Source organism: Rhinolophus sinicus, chromosome 13 (assembly GCF_057876585.1).
Source record: "Rhinolophus sinicus isolate RSI-liver-muscle chromosome 13, RSI-T2T, whole genome shotgun sequence".
NCBI lineage: Eukaryota > Metazoa > Chordata > Mammalia > Chiroptera > Rhinolophidae > Rhinolophus > Rhinolophus sinicus.
The window spans coordinates 14716277-14731408 of NC_142513.1; the positions used below are offsets into that span (position 1 = coordinate 14716277).

Consider the following 15132-nt stretch of genomic DNA (forward strand, 5'->3'; position numbering starts at 1 on the left):
TCTGCTTTCACCCCCTCACTACTTCCCACCTTTGATGCCTCATCTCTGCTCAGCTGATAACACTCAGATGCCCCAGCCTGATACACCATTCAGCCAAAGGTAGAACACTGGCCAAGTGACCTTGGACAAGTCACCAAACCTCCGAACAGGAGGATTTTCATCTGTAAATTGGGGATCCCACCACCTGCCTACCTCACCTAGATCTATTTGATCCATTAGTGTGATGATGGATTTGGAAATGTTAAGGAGCTCTGCAAACGAAGGTACTACCGTTATTCCTAAGGGCTCCAGTTCCTCTGGGAGTGAGCCTGGCCTGTGCACTTGGCCAGTCCCTGGCCAGCTGAGAACCCCTTGGACTGGGATTCCACCAAAGTCACCCTTGGGTTGATTTGACCGGGAAGGCCAGAGGAGGCGGCTACACCCACTCAGCCAGCCACCTGCTCATCCCTCCGCATCTCCATCCCTCCTCACAGGTGAAGTGTGTGCGGTACTGGCCAGATGATACTGAGGTCTACGGAGACATTAAAGTCACCCTGATTGAAACAGAGCCCCTAGCAGAATACGTCATACGCACCTTCACGGTCCAGAAGGTAAGCTTCCCTGGGGCTGTGGGCAGCCTGTCCACCAGGCACACCGGCTTGTTTGTTCACTCAGGACACTCAGTGGGCGAGGGTTGGCTCTGTGCCTGTCCTGTGTATGGCACCAGAGACAGATCTGCCATCGAGTTAGATGTGGTTCCAGCTCCAAAGAGTCCCACCTCCAGCGGGAGGGATGGAACAATAACGCCTGGTGATAAAAGCCATGAAAGAACATGCCATGAGTGGAGACAGGAAGATGAGGTGGTCAGGGAGGGCTTCCTGGAGGAGGAGGCATTTAGGCAGACGATGAAGGAGAAGAAGGAGCTGGCCAAGGGAAGAGCATGAGGAATACCATCCCAGGCAGAGGGAAAGAAACATGCAGCATTAAAGGGGAAGAAGACTCTGGCATGTTCTAGACCTGTGCTTCTCCACTGGGGGTGCTTTTGTCCCATAGGGGACCATTGCCAAAACCCACAGATATTTTTAGTTGTCAGGATGGAGGATGGAGGGGCATCTAGAGGGTGGAGGCCGCAGATGCTAACGAACAACCTGCGATACACAGGATGGCCCAGTGCCTACAACAAAGAATTATCCAGCCCAAAATGTCAATAATGTCGGGGTTGAGAAACGCTGGTCTGGGCATTGAAAGGAGGCCCGGGTAGCAGGAGCCTGAGAGGAAGAATGTGACTGCAAATTACTGTCATCCTTATAATTTAATTATTACAGAACCATTGTTATGCTATCACTACTATTATGATAGCTGACATGTATTGACATTTACTAAACGAGGTGCCTTTCTAAATGCTTTGCGTAAATGAACTCATTTAATACCCCCAACAACCTCTTGAGGTTAGATACTATTATTACTCCCATTTTACAGATGATAAACATTAGGCACAGAGCGTTGATGGTGGTTGTCCCAAGTTGCCCAGCTGCAAAGTGGCTGACCCAAGATTCACACGCCAGCCCCTGACGCAGAGCTCATTGTCACTTCCACTGCACCACAGGTGCCATGTTCTAAAAACAACAGCATTAAAGGACCAAGGGACCAGAGGCCTGAGGGCACAGACGCACTGGGGACTTTGGTGCTTTGAGAGCCGTGCCGCTGAGGTTTGACAAGTCCTTGTAAGGGCCAAAGCTGGCGCTCGCACGCATGGCTGTGGGTCATGTTTGCTCCCACACCCCTGTGCTCCTAAGGGCCTGCATTTGGAGACTCAGGTGAAGAGCCGGAAGGGGAGGGCGCCCCCTCCATTGCAAGGAGGAAAACAACAGGTCCATCCATGTGGTCTTAGGTCGGTTCCTCGGAAGCAGAACCTGAGACAAGGATTCGGGTACATGTGGGGTACCAAAGAACAACTCCCAAGAGAAACTTATAAGGGAGAGAGGGAAGCAGAGGTGGGGAGGGTAAGTCTAGCCTAGGCCTGATTCCTGGAGGCCTCCGGAGCATAAGCCACGCCATAGATTTGGCCCCCTTGCCTCAGTCAGGCATGGAGGAGTAACCTTCAGGGTGGTCCGGCTCCTATCAGCTGAGGACACTTCTCCAGAACAGGGGGCCTCTGTGAATTACTGGCAGGCCACACTCCTGCAGCTGCCAGGAATGAGATGGGTGACTGGGGACGTGGTGGCCCACATGGTACCCAGAACCTAAACATCAGGAGGCTTTGGAAAATTGCAGCCAGCCCAGCAAGTTGTGGAGTCATAGTCCTTTCTCAGATTATCTTCTTGTTTTTCTTTCAAATAATCACAAGGGGAGATGTTACCCTTAGGAAGACATCCTTGAAAGACCCCTGTCCAACCCGGGGTCTCAGAGAATTAACTCAACTTAGCCAGCCTCTTCTCCCAAGTACGCAGGCAGGCGCTCAGCAAACGCTGCCTGGGTTATGAGCTCAAAATCAGTTCCTGGGCTGGGGACCCAGAAATAATAAACAGGAAGCAGTGTCTGCCCGTGAAGAGAGTAGAGTCCCATTAGGGAGGGAGGACCCTCGATAAATAGTCACAGCACCGGCGGTGAGAGCTCGAACAAGGGCTTCCCGAGGCTGAGTTGATTCAGAGGATGAAGTGAAAAACTCCAAGTATTCTTGAAACCTTCCTCCTACTTCAGCTGGTCCACCGGTGCCTTAATCCGGGCCCTTGTTCACTCCCACCTGGACGCTGCTGCAGCCTGCGATGCGGCTCTCTGCCTCTCGTCCTGCCGTGTCTCAGTTTGGGTTTCTGAGAAGCTGAGCCTGAGGCAGGGCTTCCGGTCCCCTCGATGACATGTTGAGGGACAACTCTGAGGAGAAGGGGACGGAGGGAGGCAGAACAGAGCACAGGAAGGAGCTGAGACAGTGTGGTCTCAGCCTGACCCACCGGGAGCTCTGGGGCGTGGATTGCACCACAGAGTTGATCCCACCTTGAGGAAAGAGGCCTTTTGGACACTCATTAGGGTAACTCATCATCCTGGTTTGCCCAGAACCATCCTGGATTTAGCACTGAAGGTCCCACGTCCTGAGAAACCCCTCCATCCTGGGCAGACTGACAAAGCCAGTTGGTCACTCTAACACTCCTCGCAGTCACTGCATGCCAGCTGCCCACCCACCCCCACCCCAGGGGACCTGGCTCCTGTTGGGCTGAGAGCGTTCTCTAAAGAAGGGGGTAACTGTGAGCTGTTTGTAGCCAAGACTCAGAGTAGCTGGGGGTAGGGGGTGCACTGGCCCAGGAAATGGGATCTGGGTGGGCACCAGTAGTGTCCTCTACGCAGCCCCAAACCCACCCACCCAAATCCACCCACATAGCAGCCGGCATGATCTGCCTGTAATGCAAGCCTCTTGCACAGCCCCTTCTATGCAACCGTCTAGGCCACCTCCCATAGCTCCCCGGTGCCTCTGGGAGGAAGTCCCAAGGCCTGACAGTGGAATTCAAGGCCTTCCAGGATCCAGCACCTGCCCAGCCTCCATCCCCAACCCTGCCATCCAGTCTCGCCAGTCTTCGCTTTCCTCTGGAGATGCGCCAGGTTGTTTGTGATTCTGTGCTCGTATCATGCTGAGTCCTGACCCCACGCTTCACTTGTGCTGCCTCTCTAACGAGGATCCCCTCTATCTCTTCAACTGGGTAACCCTCAGCGTATCATAGTGATTAGGTTTGCAGGCCTTGGAGCCAGACAGTCAGGGTTCAGATTGCAACTTCACAACTTACTAATCTTGTGACCTTGGGCATGTTACTTAACCTTGCTTGGCCTCAATTTCCTCATCCATAAAAAGGAGATAACAATATGAGGATTGGTACAAGGATTCTGTGAATTAATACACTGCAGTGTTCAGAGAGTGGCAAGTACATAATCTATGCTTAATAAATGTTAGCCATTATTTTCACGATGAGTATGTTTAAGACTCAGGTCAGGCATCACCTCCTCCAGGAAGTCTTCTCTGTTTTCTCCTCTCCCCAGATGGGGTATGCTGACCCTCCTTTATGCCCCTTCATAGAATTATCCATTTAGGAACCTCCCCCTCCAATGAGACCATGAGCTGTTCAAAAGCTAGAGACTGTGGTTTTTATTTTCACCTTCCGAGTGACTAACACTAGGCTGGGCACAGATAACCCTCCGTGAATATTCTTTAACTGAAAGAACGAACAATCGTACATGCTTCCTATTCAGTGCTCTCCAAATACCTCCAGGAGATTGCTAAGTAGGAGAAAGTAGGTAGAGGCACTGTCTAAGCAAAGGCTCAGAGGTGTGACCCCACCTGGCCTAGAGGGTATCTGTGTGAGGGGTGGTGAGAGGGGAAGGGGAACCAATCAGGTCTGGGCCCCACCACGCCCATCAGTCAGAGAAGCGCTGCTTTTATGTGTTCCATCGCTTACATTTCTAAATAGGAATCTAATTCATAAAGAAGTCTGATCAATTATTTTTACTTGAAAGCCATGGAGACTATCATAGACAGGACTGGAAAACTGAAAGGACACCAGACCTCAATCACCTCAAGGCCTTGTATTCCACTGGAAATGATTTGAACTTGATGTTTACAGTCAACAGTCCTGCTGCATACAAGTTCCATGAAACACTTGTCAAAAGAGGGTCCCCTGGGCAAACACTGGGGGTGTTAGGATGCTCCCTTGGGGATTGAGAATATATATTAGCACTCTGAAGGCTCTGAGAAGTCCTGCAGTAAATCAATCACTTTCACTGTATCTACTTCCCAAGTTCCCTGAGGTAACAGATCACAGAATCCCTCTGAGCGGTAACACCTGTTAACCCTTTGAGAGCCTTGTGCTCCCCGAGAGGAGGGAGGCGGATTCCTCAGTGCAGCCGCCCTGGCTCCCTGTGGGTGCTGGGTGGGGCATGTGGGGGCAACAGCTGGAGGAACAGAGCCCCATTCTCTCCTCAGAAAGGCTACCACGAGATCCGGGAGCTTCGCCTCTTCCACTTCACCAGCTGGCCTGACCACGGCGTCCCCTGCTATGCCACTGGCCTCCTGGGCTTCGTCCGCCAGGTCAAGTTCCTCAACCCCCCCGAAGCTGGGCCCATAGTGGTCCACTGCAGGTAAGTGAAAGTCCCCCACCCTAAACAAGGGAGACTCTGCAGCTCTGCTCTCGGGGAGGGAGATACCATCTTGCCCTGTGGCCTTTGGTTTTTTTCCTGTAGACTCCCCTGCCTGTATCCGCTATCCCAACCCTCTAATAAGACCCGGATCCCCGGGTCTAACAAGAAGAACAGTATGAGTAGCAGTAGCCGTCCTTATCGCTATTGCCTTGAAATAGTCAGTCCCCCTGGGGAGGAGGGCTTGGCACTGACAGTGTACTACGTGTGTACTTTACCCATGTTATTTCATTTACTTCTCACCAATCTTGAGAGGTGGGCATCATTATCATTCCCATTTTACAGCCAAGAACACTGAGGTGCTGAGAAGGTCCACACTATGCCCAGGTCATACAGGTGTCCAGTGGCGGAGCTGGGATGTCTGGCATGCTTTTCTCCAGACACTCGCCCTCAGCTCCTTGACACGGCAACGGGGTGCCTTGGTGAAAGCGTGCTTCTCTTCAATCCTATTTGTTTAGAAATCAATCTCTGGCCTGCAGGGTCCTTAATAGAGAGTACATGGACAGAGTCAGGTTTCACCTTGTCGTGGAGAAGAGATATTTTCAACTTTGACCTAGAACATCACGTTAGGAATGATGGGCACATCTCTGATCCTTCTAAATGGAGATGAAGTGTCATGTCACAGGCACGAGGAATCAGAGGGATGGACGTCCAGACCTGAAGGCCACTAGCGTGTGCCCCCACCCCTCCTGCCCAGTGCCTGTCTTTTCCACTGTGACCAGGGGCCAGCCCAAGCAGAGCCACTTCAGTCCCGGTTTTGAGTCAAGGATATTCTAGAAACTGTAGATGCGTCAGAGCCAGCCCTTTCTCACACGGCATCCATTTTCCCTTCCCACAATGTCGAGGTGAGAATTAAAAAGCCCATTTCACAGATGAGGCAATTGAGGACTAAGAGGGAGGTGATAACCATCATATCCCCTGTGCTCTCTAAGCATTTTGCATATATTCTCTGCTTCCCATCTCATGACAACCCAAGGACGATAGAATGTTAGTCCCCAAGTCCTGTGTCCCAAACAGCAGCCAGAGCAGGGTAACGGAGAAAGGGAGACCATGGCAAACAGTTACCAGGCCCTCCTTGCAGGATGCCTCCATGTCCTATCTCCACAGCAAGTCACCTCCATGCACGTGAGCAGAGTGGCACCCAGTCCTGAGACTCTTTGAGGATTGAACGGGTTGGCTAACATATACTGGTGCCTAAGAGAATTCTGGACATATCGTAAGCACTTAAAAATATCACTATTCTCTACCCTTAACACTGGCTCCCTCCCTAGACTGCTGATTCTTCAGGATGGGAACCATGTATTACTCACCTTCTTATCCCCACTCCCAATCCCAGTCTCTAATGTATAATAGGTGCTCAATAAATACTTGTTGAATATAAGTAACAGCTATTTATTGAGGAATTGCTATGTAGCCAGGCACAGGGCAAAGCGCTTTACATGCATTATGCTTTTTCAACATAATTTCACACAGTTTACATGTATCATGCTGTTGATGGTTGGGTCTATTTGCTATTATCGGCCTCATCTTATGGATGAGGGTATCGAAACCCAGAGCAGTTGAGTCATTTACCCAAGGTCATGTCACTAGTAAGTGACAGAACAAGGATTGGATCCCAGGGGTCTGACCGCAAGTGGCATGAGCTTACTGCTGTGTAAACACAGCTCGATCCTCACGAGAACCCTGCGGGGAGGCATGTCACACGTGGAAGCCAGCTGAGGCTCATGGGCGCCAGGCAGCTTGTCCACTGGCGGTGGATCCAAGATTCAAAATCGAGTCAAGATAGTTCTTTCCCCTAAAACAAGTCGAGAGATTTCAGAGAAGACATGGATGAGTGGCTCTTGGCCCCCGAGGCCCCAGCCAGCTGGGTCCCTTGTAGGGGTCTGGATTAGTGGGGCAATGGAGTACTCTGGGGCAAATCCAAGTCAGACTTAATTCAAATCATGGAATTGTACCATAGGTGAAGACTCCTTCCCATGGGTTTACTTTCCAGATCACCGAGGATGGATTTCCAGGGATTTGCTTTCCAGGTCATTGTCAGGGACGGTCCCCGTTGGCTTGTCCTCCTCGGATTTATGATCAGCCAGTATGGCTGTCCTGCCTGTCACATCGCTCTTCCTCTTGGCAGTCCCTTTCATTTCCACACTGTCACACAAAGACACTTGTGTCCATGAGGGAAACAAGATGTGAAAATGCCGCTGAGATAGGCGTGGCTCCCTGGCAGTCTGGCCTTCACTTCCAAAACTATGTATGCATATGAGGCAAATATTCTGTTTGTCTCTAGCTCACAACCTTGATGTTGGAACCCAGCACAGAGCTGGGAAGGGCCGGCCCTGATCCATGGGGTCTCACAGGGCTCCTTTGCCATTTTTGTACTTGGTCTGAGATTTTCCTAAGAAAGCCCCCAGCGATCAGAATTGAGTATGAATCTGGAGGCTTGATACTGGACCAGAGTCTCGGGACTGTCAGCTGTTTGAGTTTATTGATGCTCCTGCCTCGTGATCCTGGAAAACCAGGTGCAAGTGGAACCAAACCGAGGGCATGGGACATGGGACTCAGGACTCACCCTCTGCCTTTGCGACAGCTCCAGGGATCTAGTTTCTGCCATCTCACTCACCTTGTCTCTACTCTGTCTTGTCTCTCCTTCTTTGCTTCCATCTATCAACCTGTTTACTGAAGAAGAAAAAAAAGAGAAGGGGGAGGAAAGGAGGAAAGACATCTCCAACGTGCCAGGCATCGTGCTGGGCATCTTATAGGCTGATTATCCATCAAATGAGGAAACAGCGTGCATACATATTATTTGAGCATGCATTACGTGCTCTGACTGTTATTAAGAGAGGAAATGTAAGAGCACAGACTCTGGAGCCAGACTGCCTGGGTAACAGTTCTAGCTCCACCACTACCCAGCTGTGTGACCTCAGGCAAAGTAAGCGCTCTGTGCCTCAGTTTTCTCACCTGTGAAATGGGTGGAAAAAATGAATAGGTAACTTTGGTGAAGCCCACAGAACAATGTCTGGCACTTTGTAAGTGTTAAATGAGTGTTTGCTAAATGCGTACAACAGAAATAAGCCATTCCTGATAAAATAGCCCCAGAGGCAAGCATTACTCTCCGATTTTACAAGAGAGAGAAGTGGGGCTCTAAGAGAAGCCACTTGTTCAGGGTCTCCCGGCAGCGTGGAGATTCAGGCTACTCCGTGTGAGTTCTGCGGGGCCCTCGGGGACAGGGCTAAATACGAGGGGCCCCTGCACGGCTGGCCCCACCCCAGCCTCCCTGCCGCAGACCCTGGCCTTCCTTCCAGCGCTGGAGCCGGGAGGACTGGCTGCTTCATTGCTATCGATACCATGCTCGACATGGCCGAGAACGAAGGCGTGGTGGACATCTTCAACTGTGTGCGCGAGCTCCGGGCTCAGAGGGTCAACCTGGTGCAGACAGAGGTGAGTCCTGGGGCACTGAGCTGGCCAGCCTCCTGCAGCCTTGGCCAAGAAGCATAGTAGGGCAGAGACCCCTGGCTGCTGGCATTCTATAGAACAGGACCTGGGTGTGGGCGACATGGCAGGGAGTGAATGTGTGACCTGCTGTGCTGAGGCCATCGTAGGAGCTAGGATGCCCCTGCCAACCCTTAGGTCCCCCAGTGCAGGGACTTCCACCAATGAGGAATGGTAGTGAGTTCCCCGTCTCCGAGGGCATCCAAGCAGGGACTGAATGGCAATGTTCAGGTAGTCTTTGAATGGTATGCCTGCCTTGGGTGAAAGAGAAGAGACAGATAAGGAAGGATTGGCATTTATCGAATGCCTACTCTGTGCTAAGCATTGCTTCAGTCACTGCAGGAATGGCTTAACATTGATGTAACTGAGTTCTCGAGCTGGGGATTGGAAAAGAGAGAGAACACACAGCCCCTTCCTTTAAGGGAGAGGTAGGCCTTCAGGTACTTCTCTTTCTGGTCAGAGAGCCCAAGACCTGAGGGATATGGGAGGGGTTCGTCTTTATTGTTGAACACCTACTATGTGCCAGGCATCATGCTAGGTTCTTTGTATTCAGAGTGTTATTTCTACTCCCCCTAACAACCCTATGGGGTAAATCCTGCTAGTACCCCCATTTTACAGATGAAGAAAGTGAGAAATTGTGTCCCCAAAGCCTCACATAGCTAGACAAGGGTAGAACGTGTGACCCCAAGGGCCATGCTCTGTCCTCTGAACCATACATACCCTCTTGCTACACAGCCTTTGCTTCCTGTCCTACTCCTCGAAGCCATGGTTTGTTATTCCTGTAACCAGCCTATCTTCTGGTTCTAGTAAGGCTGCAGGTGCCCAAGCAGTCCGCTAGGGCAGATAAGAGCCTCTTTCATCGTCAGCCCTGCAAAGGGAAATAAATCACCCACAGCTTTGGGCATGGCCAGTCACTGTTGGCTCTGCGAGGATGCCCCCACTTACAGGCTTGTGCACATAGGACCCTGCTGTGTGCTCTGAGCCAACTCCCACAGGCCAGTGTTCAGGCTGCTAAAGCTGAGAAGCTGCTTTATCTATTCTCAGCTTCCTGCATGCAGAAGGCAGGCTCGCTGGCTGGCACTGGACGCTGTGGTCCTTGCTCTCTGGTGGGGGCGGGGGGAGGGAACAGACAGTCAAATAGATGCGTCTGCACAAGCATTTTGTAGAAAAAGACAGGCCAAGTTCTGCAGGAAGACAGGCACCCAGCAAGCATGCGTTAAGGGCCTGGAAGTAACAGCCTGGTGAATTTAGAGAAGACCGTCCAGAGGGAATGACACATTGAAGACGTAGGAAAGGGGGGACGGTGTCCAGGAGAAGAGAACAGCAGGTGCAAAGAACTGAGATGGCAGAGAGGGGTGGCCCATGTTTTTGGAGCAGACCCTGACACAAGGAGATGGGGATAAGTGGTTTATTTGGGAAGTGAGCCCAAGATACACTGTCCCTAATCTTACACAAGGGGCGAAACTCACCGTAGCTCAGGCAATCACTAATAAACATGGCAACGTGGCCCTTCAGCTTTTAGGATAGAGAGTGGTGATACTGCAACATACGTCATGCCCGTTCTTCACAGCCACGGGCTTCAACGTGGACACCAACCCCCAGGCCACTTTTCCTGCCTGGTACCCTATCCCCTCTCCCCTTGGCGCTGCAGGAGCAGTACGTGTTCGTGCACGACGCCATCCTGGAAGCGTGCCTCTGCGGCAACACCGCCATCCCCGTGTGCGAGTTCCGCTCTCTCTACTACAATATCAGCAGGCTGGACCCCCAGACCAACTCCAGCCAAATCAAAGACGAATTTCAGGTATGAGAACATCCCAAGCTCAGTGAGCCAGCCAACTTCAGGGGCCCTGAGCACACTCGTGAGGTTTTCTTTGTGAGAACTGATATGTGTGTGCACTTCCGGTGTCTGCAGCAATAGACACTGCACAGGGGATTCCGGAACACAAAAATGAACAGCCAGGAGCAACTATGGACCCATCACTCGGTGATGCTGACACTTGTTTTTAACTATGACTATGCTTTTGAGCAGAGGTCTTCTTTAGTTCTAGTCCAGGTTGTGGATGGAGACGAGTGTATACACACAGGTAGGTGTGAATTTCATGCTCCTGTGTCCCTGAAGGAACTCGGGTTTTCTCAATGTTTCTGTGCTGTTGGAGTGTATCCTAGAGCCTCATGACACCAAGTGGGGTCTGGAGAACGGCAGCATCGGCTTTCCCTGTGAGCTTGGTAGAAATGCAGAATCTTGGGCCCCTCCCACACCTAATGAATGGGAGCCTGCAATTTAATAAGGTCTTTGGGCGATTTGCCTGCTCCTTCAAGTTTGAGACACACCACCCTAGAGCACAGTTTAGGGGTAGCAGATCTGCACCTCGGAGCCCGTGTGGTCAGAATGGGGGCAATTTCGGTCTGGAGGCCTGGACGTGAATCACTGAGTAAGGCAAAGCCAGCGTCCGGCCCATTGTCCCGAAGTCCATGCCAGGGTCATGTCTGGGTGACAGGAGGTGAAGACAGGCAGGAGGAACAAGGACGCTCCAGGACTTGAGGGCAGATGCTGAGCCCACGGTTCCATGGGCCAATACCCCCGCCAGGCCAATGCCTAAGTGCTGCTTCCAAGAGACAGACCTTATTGATTCGGAGTGGAGACTGAACGCTGAGATGAGGGGAGGACGGAGAAGTCAGACCCCTGGTGGTCGCACAAAGCATCTGGTGTACGGGCTGGGGCAGCTCAGCTCTGGCCCCACACTTACTCTGCAGAACACAAGCCCTGATGTTTTCCAGACTTACTGGAGCTTGCTGCCTTGGGGTTTCTCACCCATGCTGAGCAGCTCATCCAAGCAGCTCATCCGTTCTCAAATAGCTTGCTCTCTGAGAGGCGTGCTGGTAAAATCATTTTCCTCATTCGATGATACATCAAGTGATGTTTAACACTCATTAGGACCCCAGCTCCCATCCCCCACCTTCCGACCTCCTGGCTGAGGAGCCGCTCAGCTCAGGTGGTTGGCAGGTGTTGGGAGCCCGTGTCTGTGTCTGTGTGCACAAGTGCTGCCCCTGCAGGCTTGGCGTCGTGGCAGTGTCACACAGCCGCCGGGAGAGGCTCTCAGCGCACAGCGCCTGGAGCAGCCAGCAGAGATGGAACATGACGACAGAAGAGGAACAAGTCCTGGGGAAGGCCCTGGGGGCACCCAGCCTGAAGGATGGAGATGGGGGGTTAGGGAGTTTGCACATCCCTCTTTTCGGGGCAACCGTCTGAGCTGTGTCTGTCTATCCACCTTTGCACCCACAGACCCTCAACATCGTGACACCCCGTGTCCGGCCCGAGGACTGCAGCATCGGGCTCCTGCCCCGGAACCATGATAAGAATCGAAGCATGGATGTCCTGCCTCTGGACCGCTGCCTCCCCTTCCTCATCTCGGTGGATGGAGAATCCAGCAACTACATCAACGCAGCACTGATGGATGTAAGCTGAGCCCCGCCAGGGAGCGCTCCTGCTGCCAATCCAGGCCAAAGCCTCTCCCCAAGGTGGAGGCAGCTGGGCCCCAGGACCCAGACCACCCTCCTCGGCCCGCCTCTCCTTGCTTTCGATCTTGCTGGCCCCAAGGGCCTGTACTTCCCTGATAGCTCTTGTCCAAACCTATATACAAGCTGTGCTCGTGGCTCTTTTGCTCCCATAAACCAGAAGCTTAACTGGCTCCCATGACATCATGGCGTGGCTACAGGCCTGTCCAATACCTGCTTCTGCTGCTGGCAGAGCCGCTCTCAGCCTTGAGTTCAGTTCAGGGAACATTCCACAAGCCCCGCCTTGGCCTGTCCTGGGAACACACGACGGTGACAACCTCGGTGCTGCCCTCCAGAGGCTCCCCGGCAGGTTCCCTGTGCAGAGGCGAGCACCTAGTAGGTGCTCCGTAGATGGTTATTGGATGTGTGGTAGGAGGCAGCAAAAGGAGCCTGACTGTTCTGTTGGGGGCACCAGCTCCTGCTTTCTCGCCATCAGGTCCCAAAAGGGCACCTCCAACCTGGTTTGGGATTAGGGGCTTATGTCCCTGCCCCAGTGGGTTCATGTTTTTGACTCGTATGATTCGCCCTGGGTCCTCTAGCTACTTCCAGTTATTGTCCCTCTGCTTCTGGGATGTAGAGATGTTGTAGCAGGAAGGAACCATAGGTCAGCTAGTCTCATCTTTGTACTTTTCAGAAAAAGAAAAAGAAGTAGAGGCCAGAGAAGGAAAGAGACTTGCTGAAGGCCACCCAGAGAGCTAGTGGCAAAGCCGGAGCCCAGGACGCCTGGCCCACACTCTAGAATTCATTCCCTGAGCCTCTGCACTGTTTTCTCAATCCAACAAGACTCAGACACCTTGCCTCCCAGTCCCCAGGATGGAGAGCACTGTTGCCTGATGGGGAATGAGTCCTCCAGGTCCCCCGCCCCACGCATGTGTGAGGTCACCTCCATCCAGCCTGTGTGGACTGTCCATCTCACCCAGAACAGGCAGGAACATGGGGGCACCCTCTCCTGGGGTCAAGACCCCCTACTTCTCTGAGCCTCCTGAAACTTCCTTTCCAAGACGCGAGGTGACAGGGTGTCAGTGGCTACGTCAGCTCAGTAGGACCTGCCCTGGCCTCTGTCCATGGGATGCCCAGGTCCTCCATGAAAACCCTGGCTCTGTGTCGGGAAGCAAAGGCGTCTTGTCCTGGTCAGATGAGGTGGCTGGATGTGGAGGGAAGACCTCTGGCTTTAGCTTAGAGCTTTCCAAGGTCAAGGAGTATATGTATGTGTGCATGTGTGTGGTAAGAAATGGGGCCTGAGGCTGTACACACTTCCAAGTCCCTCCTAGCTTTGTCGGCCACTTGTCCCAACTCCCCTCACGCCCCCACCCCCGCCTTCTTCAGCGAAGCAAGGGTCAAACGTGCTCCTGGCCTCCGCTTCGTAGGTTCGATGCTGCCGGGAGTCCAGTGCCTTCTGCCAAGCTCTCAGGCTGATGGTATTCTCTTTGTCCACAGGGCATTTCTTTCTCCTGTGAGCCATCATGTGGGCCTTGGCCTTTCTTACCAAAAAAAAAAAAAAAAAAGTCCTTATCTGTATTCCAGCTCAGTCTGTGCATTATCTGGTAACCATAGCAGCTCTGCTCCCAGCAGAAAAATATGAAGTCCTCTGGGTTAATTTTTAATGTTTCCTTGGTAAAGGATGATGTTATCCATGAAATGGATTGCCGGCTGATCCCCGAAACCCGGCAGGAGCACGGATCTCGAACATATTTTCAGATAAGGCTTTGTCAGGCGTGCTGGCCTAATAGCGCATTTATCACAGAAATGGGGGGAAAAGAAGAAAACTAACATTCCCTGGGAGTTGGGCATCATGTCGGGCGCTGGACTTCTGCTGGCTGGTCCCGCATTTGGCTACGACCATCCCCATTTTCTGGATGAGGTGCTGAGTGTCAGAGTATTTCCCTGACCATCTCCAGGTCAACTAGCTCAGAAATGGTGGAGTCAGGGGTCTGAACCCCAAGTCTTGACACTGAAAGCCTGGTCTCTTTTCTGTAGCTGGAAATGGCTCAACGACCTGCTGTCTATAAGTAGAGTTTGGCTTTTGGGGAAACTAAATATATTGCCCTCCCCAACCATTCAGCGGAGCAGGAGACCCTTGGAAGACAGGACGCCCTGGTGTATAGGCACATCCACAGTTGAAAGGCTTTTTTTTTTTTCTTTTTCTTTTTCTTTTCTCTTTTTTTTTTTTTTTTTTTTTTTTTTTGCCACCAGGGCACTGAGAGATCACAGAATGGACAGATGCTTTGGGTGACCTCTTTGGCAGGGTCTTTTGCCAGGGTTTTCACCTGGCTTGGATGGGTGAGCTTCTCTCCCCTCCCCGTCTTTCTGCTGACTTGTGACTCTACTGGAAACAGCTGGGCCTCCCACAGGAACCATCTCCCAAGAAAACCTGTAGTGAACATGGACTATGTCTCAGGTTCTACAAACCACTCATGAAGCCAGAAGCTCCCCAATCTTTCCAAATGCCTTCTCACAGGGGACTGTAATACATAGGGCCCAGCCAAAGCTTCAGATGTAGTCCAGACACACAGGCCATCTTCTCTGGACCTCAATTTCCCCATCTGCAATATGGGACTGAATTTATTTGTTTGTTTGCTAGACCTGTACTGGGTGTTGAGTGTGTCCATGCCAAGGATGAAGAACCAAATCAGGGATGTGTCTGCCCTGGCCGTGGGCTCCCAGCTTGGTTCTTGCTTGCCGGACTGTTCACATGCAGATCTTATTCAACCTGTATGACACCATCTCTTGGGAGTTCTGATTCCCATTTTCCAGAGGAAGAACCTGAGATTTGGAGAGCTCTAATAACTTGCCAACACTTAGAACTGAAAAAAAGAAAGTCACTTTGCCAATGATGCTTGAATGAATGATTGGATGGATGGATGGATGGATGGATGGATGGATGGATGGACGGACGGACGGACGACGGATGGATGACTTACAATGTGCACGTGGCAA

General features: G+C 52.0%; 1 protein-coding gene across 18 annotated transcripts in view; it reads left to right on the forward strand.

Annotated features, from left to right (window-relative positions):
- Positions 1–15132, forward strand: part of PTPRT (protein tyrosine phosphatase receptor type T) — a 951833-nt gene that overhangs the window by 911613 nt on the left and 25088 nt on the right. For all 18 annotated transcript variants that reach the window (XM_074318303.2, XM_074318304.2, XM_074318302.2 and 15 more), the window contains 5 exons: positions 474–590; positions 4943–5097; positions 8454–8589; positions 10292–10441; positions 11924–12097. In XM_074318303.2, coding sequence (XP_074174404.1) covers positions 474–590; positions 4943–5097; positions 8454–8589; positions 10292–10441; positions 11924–12097 — 732 coding nt within the window. The remainder of the gene's footprint in view (positions 1–473; positions 591–4942; positions 5098–8453; positions 8590–10291; positions 10442–11923; positions 12098–15132) is intronic.